The sequence below is a fragment of the Ammospiza nelsoni genome, chromosome 9 (genome assembly GCF_027579445.1).
Source record: "Ammospiza nelsoni isolate bAmmNel1 chromosome 9, bAmmNel1.pri, whole genome shotgun sequence".
In the NCBI taxonomy this organism is placed as follows: Eukaryota; Metazoa; Chordata; class Aves; order Passeriformes; family Passerellidae; genus Ammospiza; species Ammospiza nelsoni.
This window is the reverse complement of record NC_080641.1, coordinates 27,002,955-27,018,537: the sequence shown is the minus strand read 5'-3', so window position 1 is coordinate 27,018,537 and position 15,583 is coordinate 27,002,955. Positions and strand designations below refer to the sequence as shown.

At 40.8% G+C, this 15,583-nt stretch overlaps 1 protein-coding gene across 3 annotated transcripts in view; it reads left to right on the top strand.

Annotated features, from left to right (window-relative positions):
- The window catches only part of TESK2 (testis associated actin remodelling kinase 2), a 76,143-nt gene that overhangs the window by 43,646 nt on the left and 16,914 nt on the right, over nucleotides 1-15,583 (top strand). For all 3 annotated transcript variants that reach the window (XM_059478012.1, XM_059478013.1, XM_059478011.1), the window contains exon 5: nucleotides 8,871-9,017. In XM_059478012.1, coding sequence (XP_059333995.1) covers nucleotides 8,871-9,017 — 147 coding nt within the window. The remainder of the gene's footprint in view (nucleotides 1-8,870; nucleotides 9,018-15,583) is intronic.

The window sequence follows — 15,583 nt, the reverse complement described above, 5'->3', positions numbered from 1 at the left end:
ACAAAGTACATATTCTTTACTTTTATATGACTTCCTTGGAAACCTTATATTTTTGTGCGTTTTTTAAAAAGAAAAAACACTTCAGCCCCAAACACAGCTTGATGTGCTGCACATACCAAAAAAATCCATTTAAAATCACACAAGGGGGCCTGGCTTTCAATGACAAGAGGCAGGAAATTTAGTGTTCTGACTGAAATTCCACCAGCAGTTCATACTCTTGCAGCTTCATGTTGTGGCATATGTGGTGTGCTTGACCCTTTGGTTCTTTCTCCAGCAAAAATGATACTGGTCTCCACAGGAGTTTCAGCTAAGTCTCTCTGATTTGTAGCTTTGCAGTTTTGAGTGCTTAAATATCAAAAGTGAGATTTTTGGAAAGCATGTAAAGGACCTTATTTAAGTTAGGTGATATTTCAGTTTTTTTCCCCCAACATCTGATGCTTGCTTACTTTTTTTTTTTTTTTTTTTTTTTAATGAATGAAAGCTAACCATCTTGTTTGACTGCAGTGATCAAAGATGTGGGTTTCCAGAAAAACACTTAACAGAGAATTTTAAAAAATCTGTTTGGGTGGGTTGTACCTGGACACACAGAATGCATTTTGGAAGGAAATTCATGTTGCTCTACCTGGTCATGACACTTTATTCTGAAGACAGGAAGGTGGAATTGATTCTCAAAAATTGCAGTAAAAAGCTCAGTTACAGGAAGCAAAAAGCTGACAAAAACATTGTGTTCTGGAGGACACAAGCTGGCATTTCCAGGCCCTCTCTGAGGAGGGAAGCTGGCAGGCCAGTTAAAGGAAAAGCCTGCTGTGGGCTGATGGTGAGCAGGTAGGTTAAACACACAGGGACAGCTCTCCAGACCAGGTCTGTGCTTTTACCAAAAGCAGAGAAGCAGTGAAAGCTGTGTGAGCCCAGCATTGTGCTGCAGGCAGTGGGAAACTGCTTAGATGCATCTGCACTGTGTGGTTAGGCAAGAAGGGTGGGTTCTCACAAAAAGAAAGTTGACATGTAAGAAGAGCTATAATCAGAGACACTAAAGAAGTCCTCATGTAAAGACAGAAGCCAAGACTTTAAAACTTAAAGTCTAACTTGAGGTGCACAGTCTATATTATGCATGCAGGTCCTAGATGAGTAGTGATGAGCAACCAGTTATTTCAGTGAGAACTTCTGAGCTTTTCTCCCTTCCTCTCCTCTACTTTAAAAAATTAAATCTTGGCTCTGCAGGCTATACCTTGGCCTTAATTATTTCCCCCTCCTCTCTCACAGGAGGATGACTGACTTGTTTTATCACTTCAGAGCCTGTAATAGTGCACAGGCCTTTTATTCATTATATTATTGGAGATAGGAGCATCTAAATATGTTGTGTTCTGAGGAAGACTTGCTAAATATCTTGCTGGTGCTAACCTCTTCCTCCTTTCTAGAATGTCTCAAGGATAGAAGAAAGATAAGAGGCAGATAAACGTTCCATTGTCTCATTCCTTGTCTCCCTTCTGCCCATGTGTGAGGCACACACATGTGTGTGGGTTGTGTGGGTGTTTTTGGGGAGGGGTTTTTAATATCTCTGTTTTGACACTCACCGTAAGCCGACTGGACCACTTGCCATCGCCTCAAGCAAGAAAGAAAAACATTTTTTGTATTTTTGTATTTCAACCTCTAAATTCTTTTATTAGTGGCTAGGTTGAAAAAAATGAGGAGATGTAAACTTCTCAGCTGTCATGGTATGGGTGGGGGAGAGAGGAGGAGAACTGAACACTGTCTTGAGCACTAGATTTTCCTGTTACTTCTGTATAAGAAGAGAGGCAGTCCAGTTAGGTACTGTGATGCTGGCCACTTAACTTTTTGCCTTGTAGGTTTTTTTCTCACATATTTTCAGTAAATTTAGTTTGTATGTAGTGTTTTCTGTTATTTCCCCCCTTTTCAGTCTGGATCCCAGGAAACATATTCTTGAATTAACAGGTGTTCTGTAGTTTCACTTCCTCATTTTACTTTACTTATGAGCCATCCAAAACATTCAGAAACTCCTTTAATGTTTGCTTTTACACATCAATATTAATAGAGGATCTTGGTGCCTTCTATAATTCCCAATAAAGCATGTGAGCACCTTCAAATGTAAGTGGATGTGTTGAGTGGACGTGGGAGTGTTGAGGTTTGGAAGAGCACTCTGAAACAGCTCAAAGAGAGTATTCTTTGTGCAGAATTTAAAGTTTCTAGTATGAGAGGTGTTCATGTGCTGTAAGTTTTGCTCTCAGTAGATCCTTGTAGCTGTTTCACAGACTCCAAAAAGTGAAGCAAAGAGGTTATTTTTCTGCCATCTTGCAGCTATATAATCTGTGGGCTGCTGCTGCTGTTATTTATGTGGGGAAGGTGAGAAAGACCTTATTTAAATGAGAAGCTCATTGCTAGGAATTGCAGCTTCTCATCAGAACTGAGTCCAGTATGTTTGAAATGCTGTCAGTGTGGATAGAGCCTTCTGCTCTAAACAGAAGTGTTATTGTAGAGATGCTCTTGCCTGTGTCAGCAACAAGGTACTTTCTCTTCTATGCCTGTGTGCTAATTTATGCCATATTCCAGATTCTTATCTGCACTGAGACTGGGCTCCACTTAGAATCCAAATGGTTGTGACTTCAGATTATAAATGCAGGGGTTTTTGTTAGGCCTTCTTTGCTTTCTGTTTTTTTTCTACTAATATAATTACAGGAAAAATGGTTATCAAGGTCAGTTTGTATAGATATACTGGGAGTGTTTTCCGGTTCCACCAAAATAAGCTTATTTCCTGCAGTATTTCAGATCTGAGTGTGAGTGAGCATCCAGAAAACTGCCCTCATCCATGTGGGTTGCAGCAGTGCATTGTTGCTATGTGCCTCAGCTCAAGACTTACCAACAAGAATCTGTTTGTAGCAGCAAGTAGCCAAGCGAACATTACATTTTGATTGAATGGAATGACAGAAAAGAGCTCAATTCAGCATACTGACCGTAAGAGCTGTTGGAATTAGAGAATTAAAGGAAGACAAATCTTGCTGAATTCTTTTCTGTGCCAACGCTTAAATGTTTGGAATGCAACAAATGGTTTTCATTACAGCTCCTTCCTGAGTTAGTGCATGTTAATTCTTGTTTGCCCTTATAAAAGAAGCCATGCCTGTACATGCCTTTTCAGAAGGAGGAGCCAATGAATTAATCAATGCCACAACTGAGAGAGAAGAAGGAACAGAGGTAGATCTGTTGCATTTCTTGGCTTTTGGTTCTGAGTTCTGAAGAGTGACCAGGCTACGGCAGTTGACAAAGCTGACCCTTTCCTCTGTGAATAGCTGGCACTTAAATTTATTTTAATCCTGTCATCGTTAACACCTTTAAAGAAAATACACAATTTTTTGTTAAAGAACATGATTGTTTGTATTGGTAGAAAAGCAGACGAGAAATTGATTTTAAGTTACAGATTCTTTTCCTTCGGTTTTCAGGAACTGAGGAGCAGGAAAGTAAACGAGCCTTCAGATGCAGACTTTTGGTTTTGCTTCTGTTCTTTCAATCAAGCTGTTTTTCCAAGCCACTTGTGCCCTTGTGATCCCTCATTAAAAAGTTTGATCTTTGTTCTGAAATGTGTTTGCTTCACCTGTGTTCTCTTTCAGTATTTGTGTGTTTCTCCATGGCAACATTAGTTGACCTGCTGAGCAAAAGTATACTCACACAGCCCAAATTCAATATCCAACTTGTTCTGCTTCAATGAATAATTTATTTTGTTTAAAACAATCAATGGAAATTGAAGGTTACTTGGGTCAGAGGTACTTGGGTCAGGTGTTTTTGTAAATTTTTAAGTTGTGGCATTTTTAACAAATGGAGGTTTAGGAACCAACTTCAAATTTTAAAAATGTCAATTTAATCTCATCGTCAATCCCACTGTATCAACTTGTAGTATGATCTTTTTTTTTTCAGTTCTGCACAGCTGAAGGTAATGAAAACAGTTTGAGGAAAGGATGAAACTTCCAGTTCTTCCACTGTAGCTAGTTATGCCAGTTGTGACAGAAGGGTACATTGGCCTGTGCAGAAGCCAGAAACCTTCAGAGCAGTCACTTGGAGACTGCAGAGTGTGACAGGTGACTGTTAAACAAAAGAGAACTGAAGATGCAGTTGTCTTCCTTGAGACAGGTGGTCTGAAACTGGTTTTAAAGTTCTGCAGAAAGCTTATCAGCTTCCTTTTATTAGGCATGAGAGTTACCTTCTTACTTCCAGCATTAGAAATGATACAAATATGTAAGCTCTGTCTATTTTGACAGTCTTTCATGCTTTTGTCAATAATGTCTGCAATACTTTATTATGCTTTCCAGGTCTCCCTTCAGAGTATAACTACTTATTCAGGGTTTTGCTCTGATGTCTGTCTTCCTTCTGCATGCAGAAGGTGCGACTGCCACAATTCTAGTTTCTCTTTTCTCCTGCATCTCCACCTGTTTCTTCAATGTGTTTTTGCAGTATATTCATTTGTTGCTATCTCAGTGTTTTCTTGCTGTGTTCTGGGTCCCTGGATCTCTTGCTCTTTATTTGCCTCATTTGGTTTGTCACCTTAAATGCACTCTCCACACCTACTTTTCTTAACCACTTAAAGCCTTGTCATTTGCAACATTTGGCCAACAGTACAGGGGTGTCTTGTGGTTTTGTTGCTTTTCAAATGACAGGCAGTGACATTTAAAGTCATCTAAATAGCAGGCCAAATTTTTTCTTTTGGCTTTCCTGTGTCATATCTGTTGGCTTATTTATATCAGACCTACACACTGAAACAGCATTGGTTTTCAAAATAGCATTGGAAACTCTTTGCAATTCCCATCAGCCTTCTTGCTTGGACTTGGCAATATTTGGAGGCTTTGTTTTTGACAAATAACTGTTAGAATTGTGTGAATCTGGTGCCTTTTCTTTAAGAGCTATTAGTTCTCATATTAGTGTTTAAACTGCAGTTTTGATTTTTGAAGCTAAAATCTGACAGCTGAAGTTGGGTATTATCTGACAGCTGAAGTTTGTTATTAGTCCCTTGAAATGAAGCATGTAATGCTGTGCTTAAGTACTGTTATATGCTGAATTTCTTCGTTTCATATGCTGGAGTCTGATAATGTGACTGCAATTGTGTTACAAGGCAGCAGTCCTATTATGCTGATTTTAGGTTAAAGTAGCATGGCTGTTGCATGGGGATAAGTTATACACTGCTGCTTCTGCATTTCATAGCAGTAAACAATAACATCAGAAACCTCTTCAAGGTTCTTTGATCCAGAAATCATCTGTGCTTGGCTGAGCTTCTGAGTAACTTGTCTTTCAAAGGAGCTACTGCCCTCTTTCTTCATAACATTTGGGAGAGGTACCAGAAACGCAGTTTAGCTGAAGTTCTGTTTTCACAACAAAGGTATTAGCTCCTACCTCGGTTTTTTTAAAGAAAGAATATTTTTGTGGACTAAAATTCCAAGGTCTTTTAAGCCAGTGTTCAACTTTCTGTGTTAAGTTGTAGTAAATGTAAAAATAAACAACCTATAGCTGTTGCTTTCAGACTGGCAACCAGATAAGCTGGCTGTTGGTGTCCAGTTACATGACAGAAAAGTAGCATGAGGAATAATGGGTAGCTGTTTCACTGCAACCTGATGATACAGGGTTTGAAAAGGTCTGAACACTGCTCCATTTAGCTGTGATGTCTCTAAGAAATGTAGTGCCCTTTGCTTTCATTGTCATAGCCCAGTCAGATCTCTGTTCCAATTGCTTGTACACTTATGTGATGGCTGCTGTTGTTGTAGTAGAATAATGTTTTGAGACAATGTGTGTGCTGTAGCCTTACTGTACCAGTACTGTGTCAGGAACAGAATAAAATCCAGTGTTCTCTTTGGGAGAGGTGCATTTTCTATCCTTCAGGATATTCTTACCACACAGAGCTGATTTGTGCCAGTAAGAGATTGAGAACAAGTATTTTTCTCTTTCAGTTGCACTGGCAATTAGGAAGTAATGTACATAGTTTTGTGTCTGTCCTGAAAAGGCATTGTTGAAGTCCTCTGAAAAAAATAGGCCATCAGGCTGGCTGTTTGCATTATCAGCCTGAGCGACTGGAAGAATTGGATTACTTACATGACACTGAGGGAGCACTGTGCAGTGCTTGCCTTAGGAACAATTCAGATCTCTGCATGCAAATATTACCTGCTGGCCAGCTAAAACCTGAGATCAACTAAAGATGTCTAGGAAAATCTTAGTTTGGTTGTTCACTTGATGGTTAGCCTCATGTGCTTCATGTGTGTAGAAATTAGAGCCAAAGGCAGAACTCACATCTCTGATAAATGAGGGCTGTGCACTTGCTGGGTGGCAGGGAGGCCTGGTGGGTTTTTGTAGATCTGCTGGAAACAGGTTTGACTGTCACTTTTGTAGCTCATGGATGCTGTGTGCAGTGTGTGTCAGCTGTTCCCCAGCCCATGCTGAATCTAGTCCTTGCAGTTAAGATGGGTGAATGACCCTGCTTGACTGGAAGAGTGCTGCAGGAATGTATCTCTTTGATGCATTTAACTAATATGGCAACAGTGGATCAAATCAGTAGGCTGCTGTGTTGAAAAGGAAAGCAAGAGCATGCTCGATATTGTAGCCAGCTATTGTGCCATTTCATTGTGTGTGTCAATACTCCTAGGGGCTGCTTGTTTATTAGCATTTCTGGAGCAATTTGTGTCATGGAATGGCACAGTTCAGAGAACAGAAAATGAAAGCTAGGTCAGTGATTCCCTCCCCCCTTGCATTGTCTTCCCAATGAATTCAAGTATGGTGGTGCTTTATGGATGGTCTGTTACTGGCCTGTCAGAAAGGTAAAATGGTTTGAGATATTTGCTAAGTGTCATTTTATTATTGAATTATTCAGCCAGGTGCTTTGGTGCTTTCTGTTCCAGGTTGGTCAGTATTGTTCTGATTTGAACATGACTAGATGAGAGGTGCTGTTTGCACTGCTTCGAGGAGGTTGGGAATATATAACTTGTAGAAATCTTAGTTGCTGTTTTTAACTTAAGCATGATAACAACTTATGTTTAAAAAAAAATCTAATTTTATTGAGCATGTTTTTATTTTTTGGGTGGTTTTTTTTTTCTTGTGTGCTCTATAAGGTCATCCAGTTCCCTTAGGGGTTCAGATAAAAGAAATGAGAAAGATCAAAGCTGGAAAAGCTCAAAGCAGCATTGTTTCCAACATTGAACCCGGTTGGCTACAGCTCTAGTTGGTCTTGAAAATCTCCAAGGATGGAGATTGCATAGCCTCAGAGTGACCTGCTGCCGAGCTGCTCTGCTCTCCTGGCACAGGAGCTCCAGCACAAGAAGCAGGTTGTTCTGGAGAGAGGGGGTCATGCCCTGGGCTCCGGTGCAATGCAGGGCTGTGCGGGGGCTGGATGAGCCCCGTTCCCGAGGGATGCACAAGGAGCCCCCGGCTGCTTCGTGGCGCCCCCTCCCGATGGGCTCTGTGCCAGGTGAAATCGCTCGGTGCCTCCTCTGCCCCGACAATTCTGCCTCCTCATGTGTACCTGTGTATCTGCTGAAAGGGTTTTCAAGATCCACTGGTGAGATCAGCAGCGGGTGGACCCGAGTTGTAAGGAGGAAGCTTTTCTTGCAGGCTGTGCAGGAGGTGATCTGTGACCCCCAGAGTTACCAGGAGAGTCCAACTTGTGTGTGTTCTTTCTTTCCTTGCTGTAGCACAGCCTCGGGAGATCAGCTACATCCATCCACACTGCAGGGTGTATGGCTCATGTTTGCCTGGTGTCCCAGGCTCCAAGACACAAGAAAGAGCAATAAAATACAAGCAGTTTCCAAGTTTCTGAAACAACAAGAGCTGCAATTTAGGGGGTTTTGGTTTGTTTTTTTTTAAACATGAGAATAATGCTACATGTTTTGTCCAAGTGAATGACACAGGAAAGTCGTTTGAGAGAGAGTTGGAGACCCATGTGGCACAAAGAAGTGAAGTTGGTGCAGTCTGGCACAGGGATACAGGTGTGGGCCAGGCTTGGGAGCAAATTGTCCTGTCTGCTTCACTTGGGTTTCCTTGACAGAAGTCACTGCATTGCTGCCAGGTTTTCCTTCTGGAGTGAGCTACTCTCTTTGCCTGGTCCCTGGTGGGGGCCTGGGGCTGGGAGTGTAACAAGAAGCAGTTTAAACACTGTGTAGCTGCTGATGTGCTATAAAGGGTCTATACATAAAGCATAAGCTGTGCTGCTGTAGTGATTATTCCAGCACTGGAGTTGCCTCATCTTAACCTGGGCTACATTACTTTGTATCATTTAGGTGCTGCTTTGTTTCACTGTCTCTTGTAGCATTTATCTTTCCCTTATTGTGCTTTCCTTTTTGAAAGGGCCACCATTTGATGGGGTTGGTGTAGTACTGAACACACTGGGAATCATGTTGCTAATTAGAACTCGTAGATACAGCAGTGAAAAAATAGAACTTAGAGCAGCACATTGTAATATTTTCTTTGATGCTGTCTCAGTTTAAGGGAACTTGATCAGGCTCCATGACCTACACTTGGATGCTTACCTCTGCCTTTGTTGATTAATTCTATATGAAAGTCAGCTCTGCATTGTTTTTTGCCCTAATTTTCCTCAAGCTGAAATGAGAGAGTGATAGGATATTGCAGGGGTTTCTGAAGGGTCTGTTTAAATACCATAGAGTTAATACAGTGGTGGCTGTTGCCTCTTTAATACGAGTGTTGGTACAGGTGGTGAAGGGAAACATTTTCAGCTTCTCTTGATCTGCAAACTTGGTGCTTGCCAAGCCCATATGAAAAAAAGGTTTTAATGTGTAACTGAGCTGAAGTTACTTGTTGTAGTGATGAATTTTACATTCCGGACAAAATATTAAGTTAAATAATTAATTACAAATGTCACTTTGTCTTTTCAGTACATCAATTGCGGCAACCTGGAACAGCTACTAGATGGCAACCAGCATCTGCCCTGGACGGTGAGGGTGAAACTGGCATATGACATTGCTATGGGAATCAGTTATCTTCACTACAAAGGCATTTTCCACCGAGACCTTACATCCAAGGTACTGTTCATAAAATTAAAGGAACTTCCTAATGAAGGTACTGTTACTGATTGTTGGGTTTTCTCCCTTCCTCTATTCCTTGCAGAGAATTGCTATTACATAAGGTGTGATCTAAGACATTTTGAGAAACAAATTGAAATGCTGTCTGTAGAATGAAAACTCTCCTCAAAACATGTTCATAGTTTGTATGGAAACTAGAGAAATTGTTATCATGAAGGAAGATCATCCCTTAAATGAGTTCAGTTAGGATTTCTCATAAAGCAGCTGCAGAGTTTTTCTAGTTCTGAATTCTGGTTCAGTAAAGTATTTAAATCCCTGGATAATTAAGCACAACAATCTAACATTTGGAACAGGTTAATCATATAAAGAACCCAAACTGAGGGGATTATTACAAACGCACTTCAAAATCTCTTTGTTGTTTTTGTTTCCCTGTGTAATTCACAAATCTTCTGTAGGAAGAGTGACCTTTCATTACTAATTCTGCCTTAAGTGCTGTGTACAATCCTGGTTTATGTTTCTTTCATTTTTAAAATCAGTAAGGTCAATATAGCTTGCCTAAAATTTTCAAGTTCTGATATTTTTTTTTCCAGAATAATATATCAGTGGCAGGGTTTTCAGTGGTCATAGATTTTTTTTCCTAGTTGCTCTGGTGACATGTTGCATGAATTTAGTTGGCTGAAGTAGCTGGATAATTCAAGCTCAGCTAGAAATATTGACACAGGAGCACTGAGCTGTGTGAGCAGATTGTCCCAGTATTCACACTGGCTCTTACCACCCATTGCAGCCTGTAGTGAAGGCTTTGCTGTCCTGCCTGTCCTGTTGTCTGCTGCTAATGAGCTGGTTTAAACTCACTGGGGGCCTGCAGCATGAAAGTCTTTCAAAACTCTTCTTGAGAAGGCTTCATCATGTCACTTCAATCAGAAGCATCCAGAAGAATGTTAATTTAGTCTAAAAGGAATTATTTTTTAGGATTAGAAACAGTTTTTAGAAATAAAACCACAACAGAGTGTACTTATCAATGAGGCTACTACAGTTTTAGGGGTTTTTTTAAAGCTTCCTTAGTGCAGTGTTAAACAGATGTAGAGTCTGCATTTAGTCAAGGTGAAAAGAAACAGTTCAGCTGGTAGATGAAAGAAGTATTTTGGTGAAGTCATAAAATAGTTTCTTGGCTGTCCTTTCAAGTGAAAGGCACTGAATTCTGTAAGGAAGAATATCAAATTTATGAAAAATGCCCAGACTTGGAGTCAAGTCACTTTGACATGATACACTCAGAAAGCTCCATTTCAGTCACCTTGGTGTGTGCAGGTAAGAGATCCATAAAAATATCTGAAAAGACAGCTTGGTATTCCCTTTCTCTTTCAGTTCAGGATGTATTTTAGTGCATTTAAGAGTACAGTTACTGCAAGGAGCCGAAGTAACTCAGAAGAACTGAGTGCCTGCAGCATTTATTGTAACACATTCTGTGATGGTCAGTCATATGAAAATCCAGTTCCTGGGCTCCCTGTGAATGCCTTTGTTCCCAGCTTTACATAACTGTATGTCATTCTCTGGTGCCGCCCTGCCAGTGCTTCAATGTTATCTATTGTTGAATGCCAATTGTTTGGAAAGCTGCACCCGCCGGGAGGGGTGTGGGATGTCCCGGAGAGAGCAAACTCATCAGAGGCCACAGCAAGTAGTTAAGGTTATTCAAACACAAATGAACAACAAATCAAACCCAAAGAATTCACCAGCAGTTATGCTCTATTTGGGTGGTTCTTAGCACTAAAGTTATAGTGTCTGTGTGGGTCACATCAGAAGCTGTTAGCTTTAAGAATAATACAGAATTTAATTGATGACAGATATAGTCTGTGTTTTTAAATTTCTTGGGGATTTTTGGGTTGGTTTTGTGTTGTTCTGGTTTTTTTAAGTTTAATTAATTGTTTTATGTCATGTATGCACTTTCTTGTTCTGTTTGGAAAGGAAGTAGATGAAGCACCTGGCCTTGAACAGTTCATGAATTTTATTAGCTTATTAAGGTATTGATGAGATAAACTGTAAATCTGTTGGGCAAACTACTCCCCTTTTGGGCAAATGTTTGCACTGCTGGCTGGTAAGTTTTTAAAAAGTAACTTTGTTCCAAAGAAAAACAATGAAAATAACCATAGGGAAAACCTGTCACCAAAATGTTCAGTTCTTAGACTACAGCTTTTGGCCACTGCATGAGAATATGCCTTGGCTTTTACCAGGTTTGTACTGGTGATGGATGAGTTCTCTTCATTCTTACTAGTAAATAGTGTGTGGGCAAGCTGAAGGAAGATGTGATGGACTCTTGCCTTGGGAGAGAACTTGGATTGAACAAGGGCAAATTCAATACTATTCTGTATTGTCGTTCTTTCTTCAGTAAACTTCACTAATTGATGGGATGGATTTATTATTCAAATGAAGCTAAAGACAAGGATTTAGACATCTGCAAAAGTCAGAGCAGGCTGAGTTTGCAAGGTGGCAGAATGGAGTATTTTTCTATGAAACTTGCTGGCCTTGACTGAAGTGTGAACAGAATGAAACAGACTTTCTGTGCAGGAATGTCTCCATGCTTTACATGTTACACTTGGGACAACAGCCCAGTGCAAACTGTCCTTTAATATGAATTTTACTAGTTTCAATTAATTTAGATCCACACTTCTGCCTTTCTGTTTCTGGTAAACTTCCAGTTCCTGCAGCTTCCTGGAGTGGATGGTGTCATACATAAATTTTACTGTGTCAGTTATGGCAGCAGAGCTGTCTTGCTCTTAGCATTATATATGTCAATGTATTTGATGCCTAACAATTTTAAGAAAGAAAAGTTCCTGTCCCTTGCTAATCGGAGATTGGAAAATAAGTGTGTTGGGCCATTAGTATATAGCAGAGTGATCTCCCTTCCTAATTGCACCATGTGGAGAGGAACAGCACAGCATTGATACTGCAGGAGGCCAGAGGGAAGAACGGTAGAGAAGAGTAGATGTAGGTCATTATAGTCGATGTGACAGCCCAGGGGCATGTCAGCCCTCATCTCCCACTGGTGCCCTTCCCCATGGCCTTCTGTCAGAAAGAGAGGCAGCTCTGCTTAGAAGGGCTGTGCTGCCCCGACAGCCGCTGCTTCCCCATGTCATGAGCAGCTCAGTGCCTGGGCTCTGGGCTTGGGCTGCTGTGGCTGGTGAGGCTGAGCTGCCCTAGCTGATAGCAACAGCCTGGCTTGGATCTGTCAGGAGGTACAAGTGGTCAGACTGGCCATTTGCAGCCTGCACAGAGCAGGGGTGTGGGCAGAGTGACTTGGCCTTTTTAGAGGGCAGGAAATGTGGTGTCCGCACTTTTGACTTGTCATGAAAAGATTTACATGGAAATGAAGCCACAGATGGGTTCTGACAGGCAGCCTTGTTGGCTTATTCCCTGCTCTTGGTCCCTGCCAGTCCCTGGCTTGGGCTTGTGCTCTGTCTTGTCACCTTGGTGGTGCTCTCAAATTCCTCACACAGCATATACTGTTCTACTCTGTTCCAGTCTACTCTTTGCAGAGGTGGCAGCAGAACCATCTTATACAGAGGTCTCACCACTTTTCAAGTTGAGAACATGCCTAAGTCAGTATGATACCATAGACTGATATTTTGACAGTTTATACCCCCTCCCTAAAAATCCACTACCAAAACTCTTGATTAAAAACAAAGGGGCAAACCTCCAAACAAATGCCTTTTAATTTTGCAGAATTATATAGAATTGAAAACCAGGTTTTATAACCAATAGTGGGTTGTGAGCAGTTTTGAGGAACATTGTGAGTTCCATTGATGAAATTGTAATCTCCAGGCACACACACACACATATATATAAACACACATGTGTATGTGTGTGTATTCCTGCCAACATCTGCTTTCACTTCACAGTGTGTAATGGCTCAACCTTCTCTCACTGAGAGAGGAGCAGTCGCAGTTACTATGGGACAGAGTCATGTGTGTAAGCAATTACTGTGGATTATCTGATGTAACATAAAGTTACTGCCTTTGGGCTTGAAAGTGACATGCCCTGCCTTCCTACCGTGTATGCTGTTTGCTTCTTTAAAACAAAATAAACCCCATGGCCATGAACAGCACCTTTGTCTGATGAGTCTCAAAGTTGGTGCTGCAGTTGCAACATTCCCTTTGTGCTTGAATAAGCTTTTGTCTAGATATTTTGCACTGAAAAATTTAGCTGTTACAGATGGCTATTTCTAATGATAGTCTCAATATTAAACTTCTACTGAAACTTCAGGAAGCAAATGGAACTTCTCCCTTAAGCATGATATTTTCAAAAATGTATCTAGTACTGTAAACTTCCTGTTACACATTTAATTCTCAATGGGGTTTCTCCTGGGGGAAACAGGAGACACTTTTTGAACAGCTGATACATCTCAATTGGCCTTTAAGTATTTTAATTTGGTAACAGTCAGCAGAAGGTTGCAAATGACACTGCAGTGGCATTTCTGTGTTTTCTGGAGTGCACTAAAATCTCTGGGGAGTTTAGCTTGTATGTAATATCATAAAATAAAACTACGATGTTTCTTCATCTAAGCAACTTATTTTTAACTCTGAAACTCTTGAGTCTATTTTCATTTTTGTTTATATAAAAGGGGGAGTAGAATATTGCATTGGTCTTAGTAGGATTATGCTGTGCAAAGCAGATGTTAAGCTCCTGTAACACACAAAGGAGGCTTTATGTTCTTTCACATCTGTCTGCATAAACAGCTCTGTTAACTCTTTCAGACTCATGTACAGAGCTCCTTGCTTCTATTAAGAGATTGCCTCAGGAAGGACTGATGAGGTCCCTATTTTGGGAGCAAAAAAACCCTCAAAAACTCAGCTGAAGTCAAATACTGCCCTCTTTGACAGTGTGAGCTGCCAAAGGAAAGACATCCCTGTCTGTAGAGGTCCAGAAAGAAAGCCTGAAAAGGTCACCAAGTTTTATTGCCTTGCAGCTTATACAAATAGTGCAATAGTAAGTCAAAAGTCCTTTCTCAAAGCTCGTGTTGTGAAGCTGCTTGGCGTTTCAATTCATAGGTAGTTGTTGAGAGGCTCTTTGCACTAGTGAGGGGTTTGAACTCTTGCATCTCTGAGCTAAAATCCATTAATGGAACTTCTTCATACCACACTGATATACTGTTTTTTTACAGAAACTGAGAAGTATCACTTTGTTAGAAGAAACAGTGCAGTTTGTGCTATTGTACTTTTACTACTAAGATACCACCTCTAGATTAAATTCAAAAGCTATTTTTAACCTTCTAGTCTCTACCAAAGCTTTGTCCCTGTTTGATCTTGATTTATCTTGTTGGTAGAATATGAATTCTTTCTGTCCTTCATTGAGTGCACGTGAACCACAGTGGGCTGTGTTATGTCACCTATTTATGAATTGCATCTTAAGTGGAAACTCCATTATCTGTGCAGGGGTTTGGCATTACTAGGCTGGGAAGTGTGGAGAAAAGGAGTGTGGTGGTGCTGAGGGCTCACCTTGACTGCTTGGAGGATCTCAGCACAGAATGCAGCTTTACCATCTGCACAGTCTTGCCCTGAATGAGCAGTACAGGCTGGAGAAGTGAGATCTGACCATGATGGTGTATGTAGAAAGGGTTTACTGCTGATTTTGCTAGGAATGGACTTACATTCTTTCTGGGTTCCAGGAAGCCAGTGCTTAGCTATGTAAAAATTTGCCCCCAGATGAATTAAATCAGTTTAGTTTCACTACAGTGAGCATTTGTAGTGACACTGGAATTTTATTGTATGGTACATGTCACCTGCTTGTGGCTGATTTAAGTGTGAATAAAAAAGTCACTCTTGTATTGGACTATGTGTCTTAATGAACTTAAATTCACACTCAGCACTTCTTCATGTGCAAACAAAAGACAAGCATGCACTAATGAGAGAGAACAGTTTGTGCAGCCCACCACAGCAGCACAGCTCATATCAGTACCCTACAGCAGGAATGTTCCCCAAGGCTTTCCCCTGGTGCCTTCTCCTGGTGGAGTGGCTTCTCCTGTGGGACCTGTGGACCCCACAGCAGTGGGGTGTCTGTGCTGCTGGGTCTCTCCAAATGCACTGCAAGGGAGCCTGGCTCTGCTGCAGGCAAATTCTGCTCACTGGGGAGGGGGCTCAGAGCTGTCAGGCAGCATTGATTTAATGTATGATTTATCTAGGAATAACCTACTTTTACAATAGTTCAGTGCTGCACCTGAAAGCTGAGACTGCCTGGGGCTTGGTGGGGGGTGGGATTGTTCAGCTTCACTTGATGTATCGCTGTCTAACGGGATGAGATTAGATCCTGGTAAGAACCTGAAGGAATATTTGCTGTCAGGATGATGTTTGATTTAAGCTTCCTTTTGGTAACAAAGCAAACTTGTAAATTATTGTGGATCTTAAGATCAGTAGACAGATTTTTAGTTATGTTGAAAATAGTTCTTAGTCAGGATGTAAATGTTTCCTCAAAATTTTGGAGATGAGGGATTATTGAAGAATAACAATAATCCATAAAACCCAGAAGGTTAAATTAAGTACTGCTGTCTTGCTTCTCAAAATGAATAAAATGTAAATAAT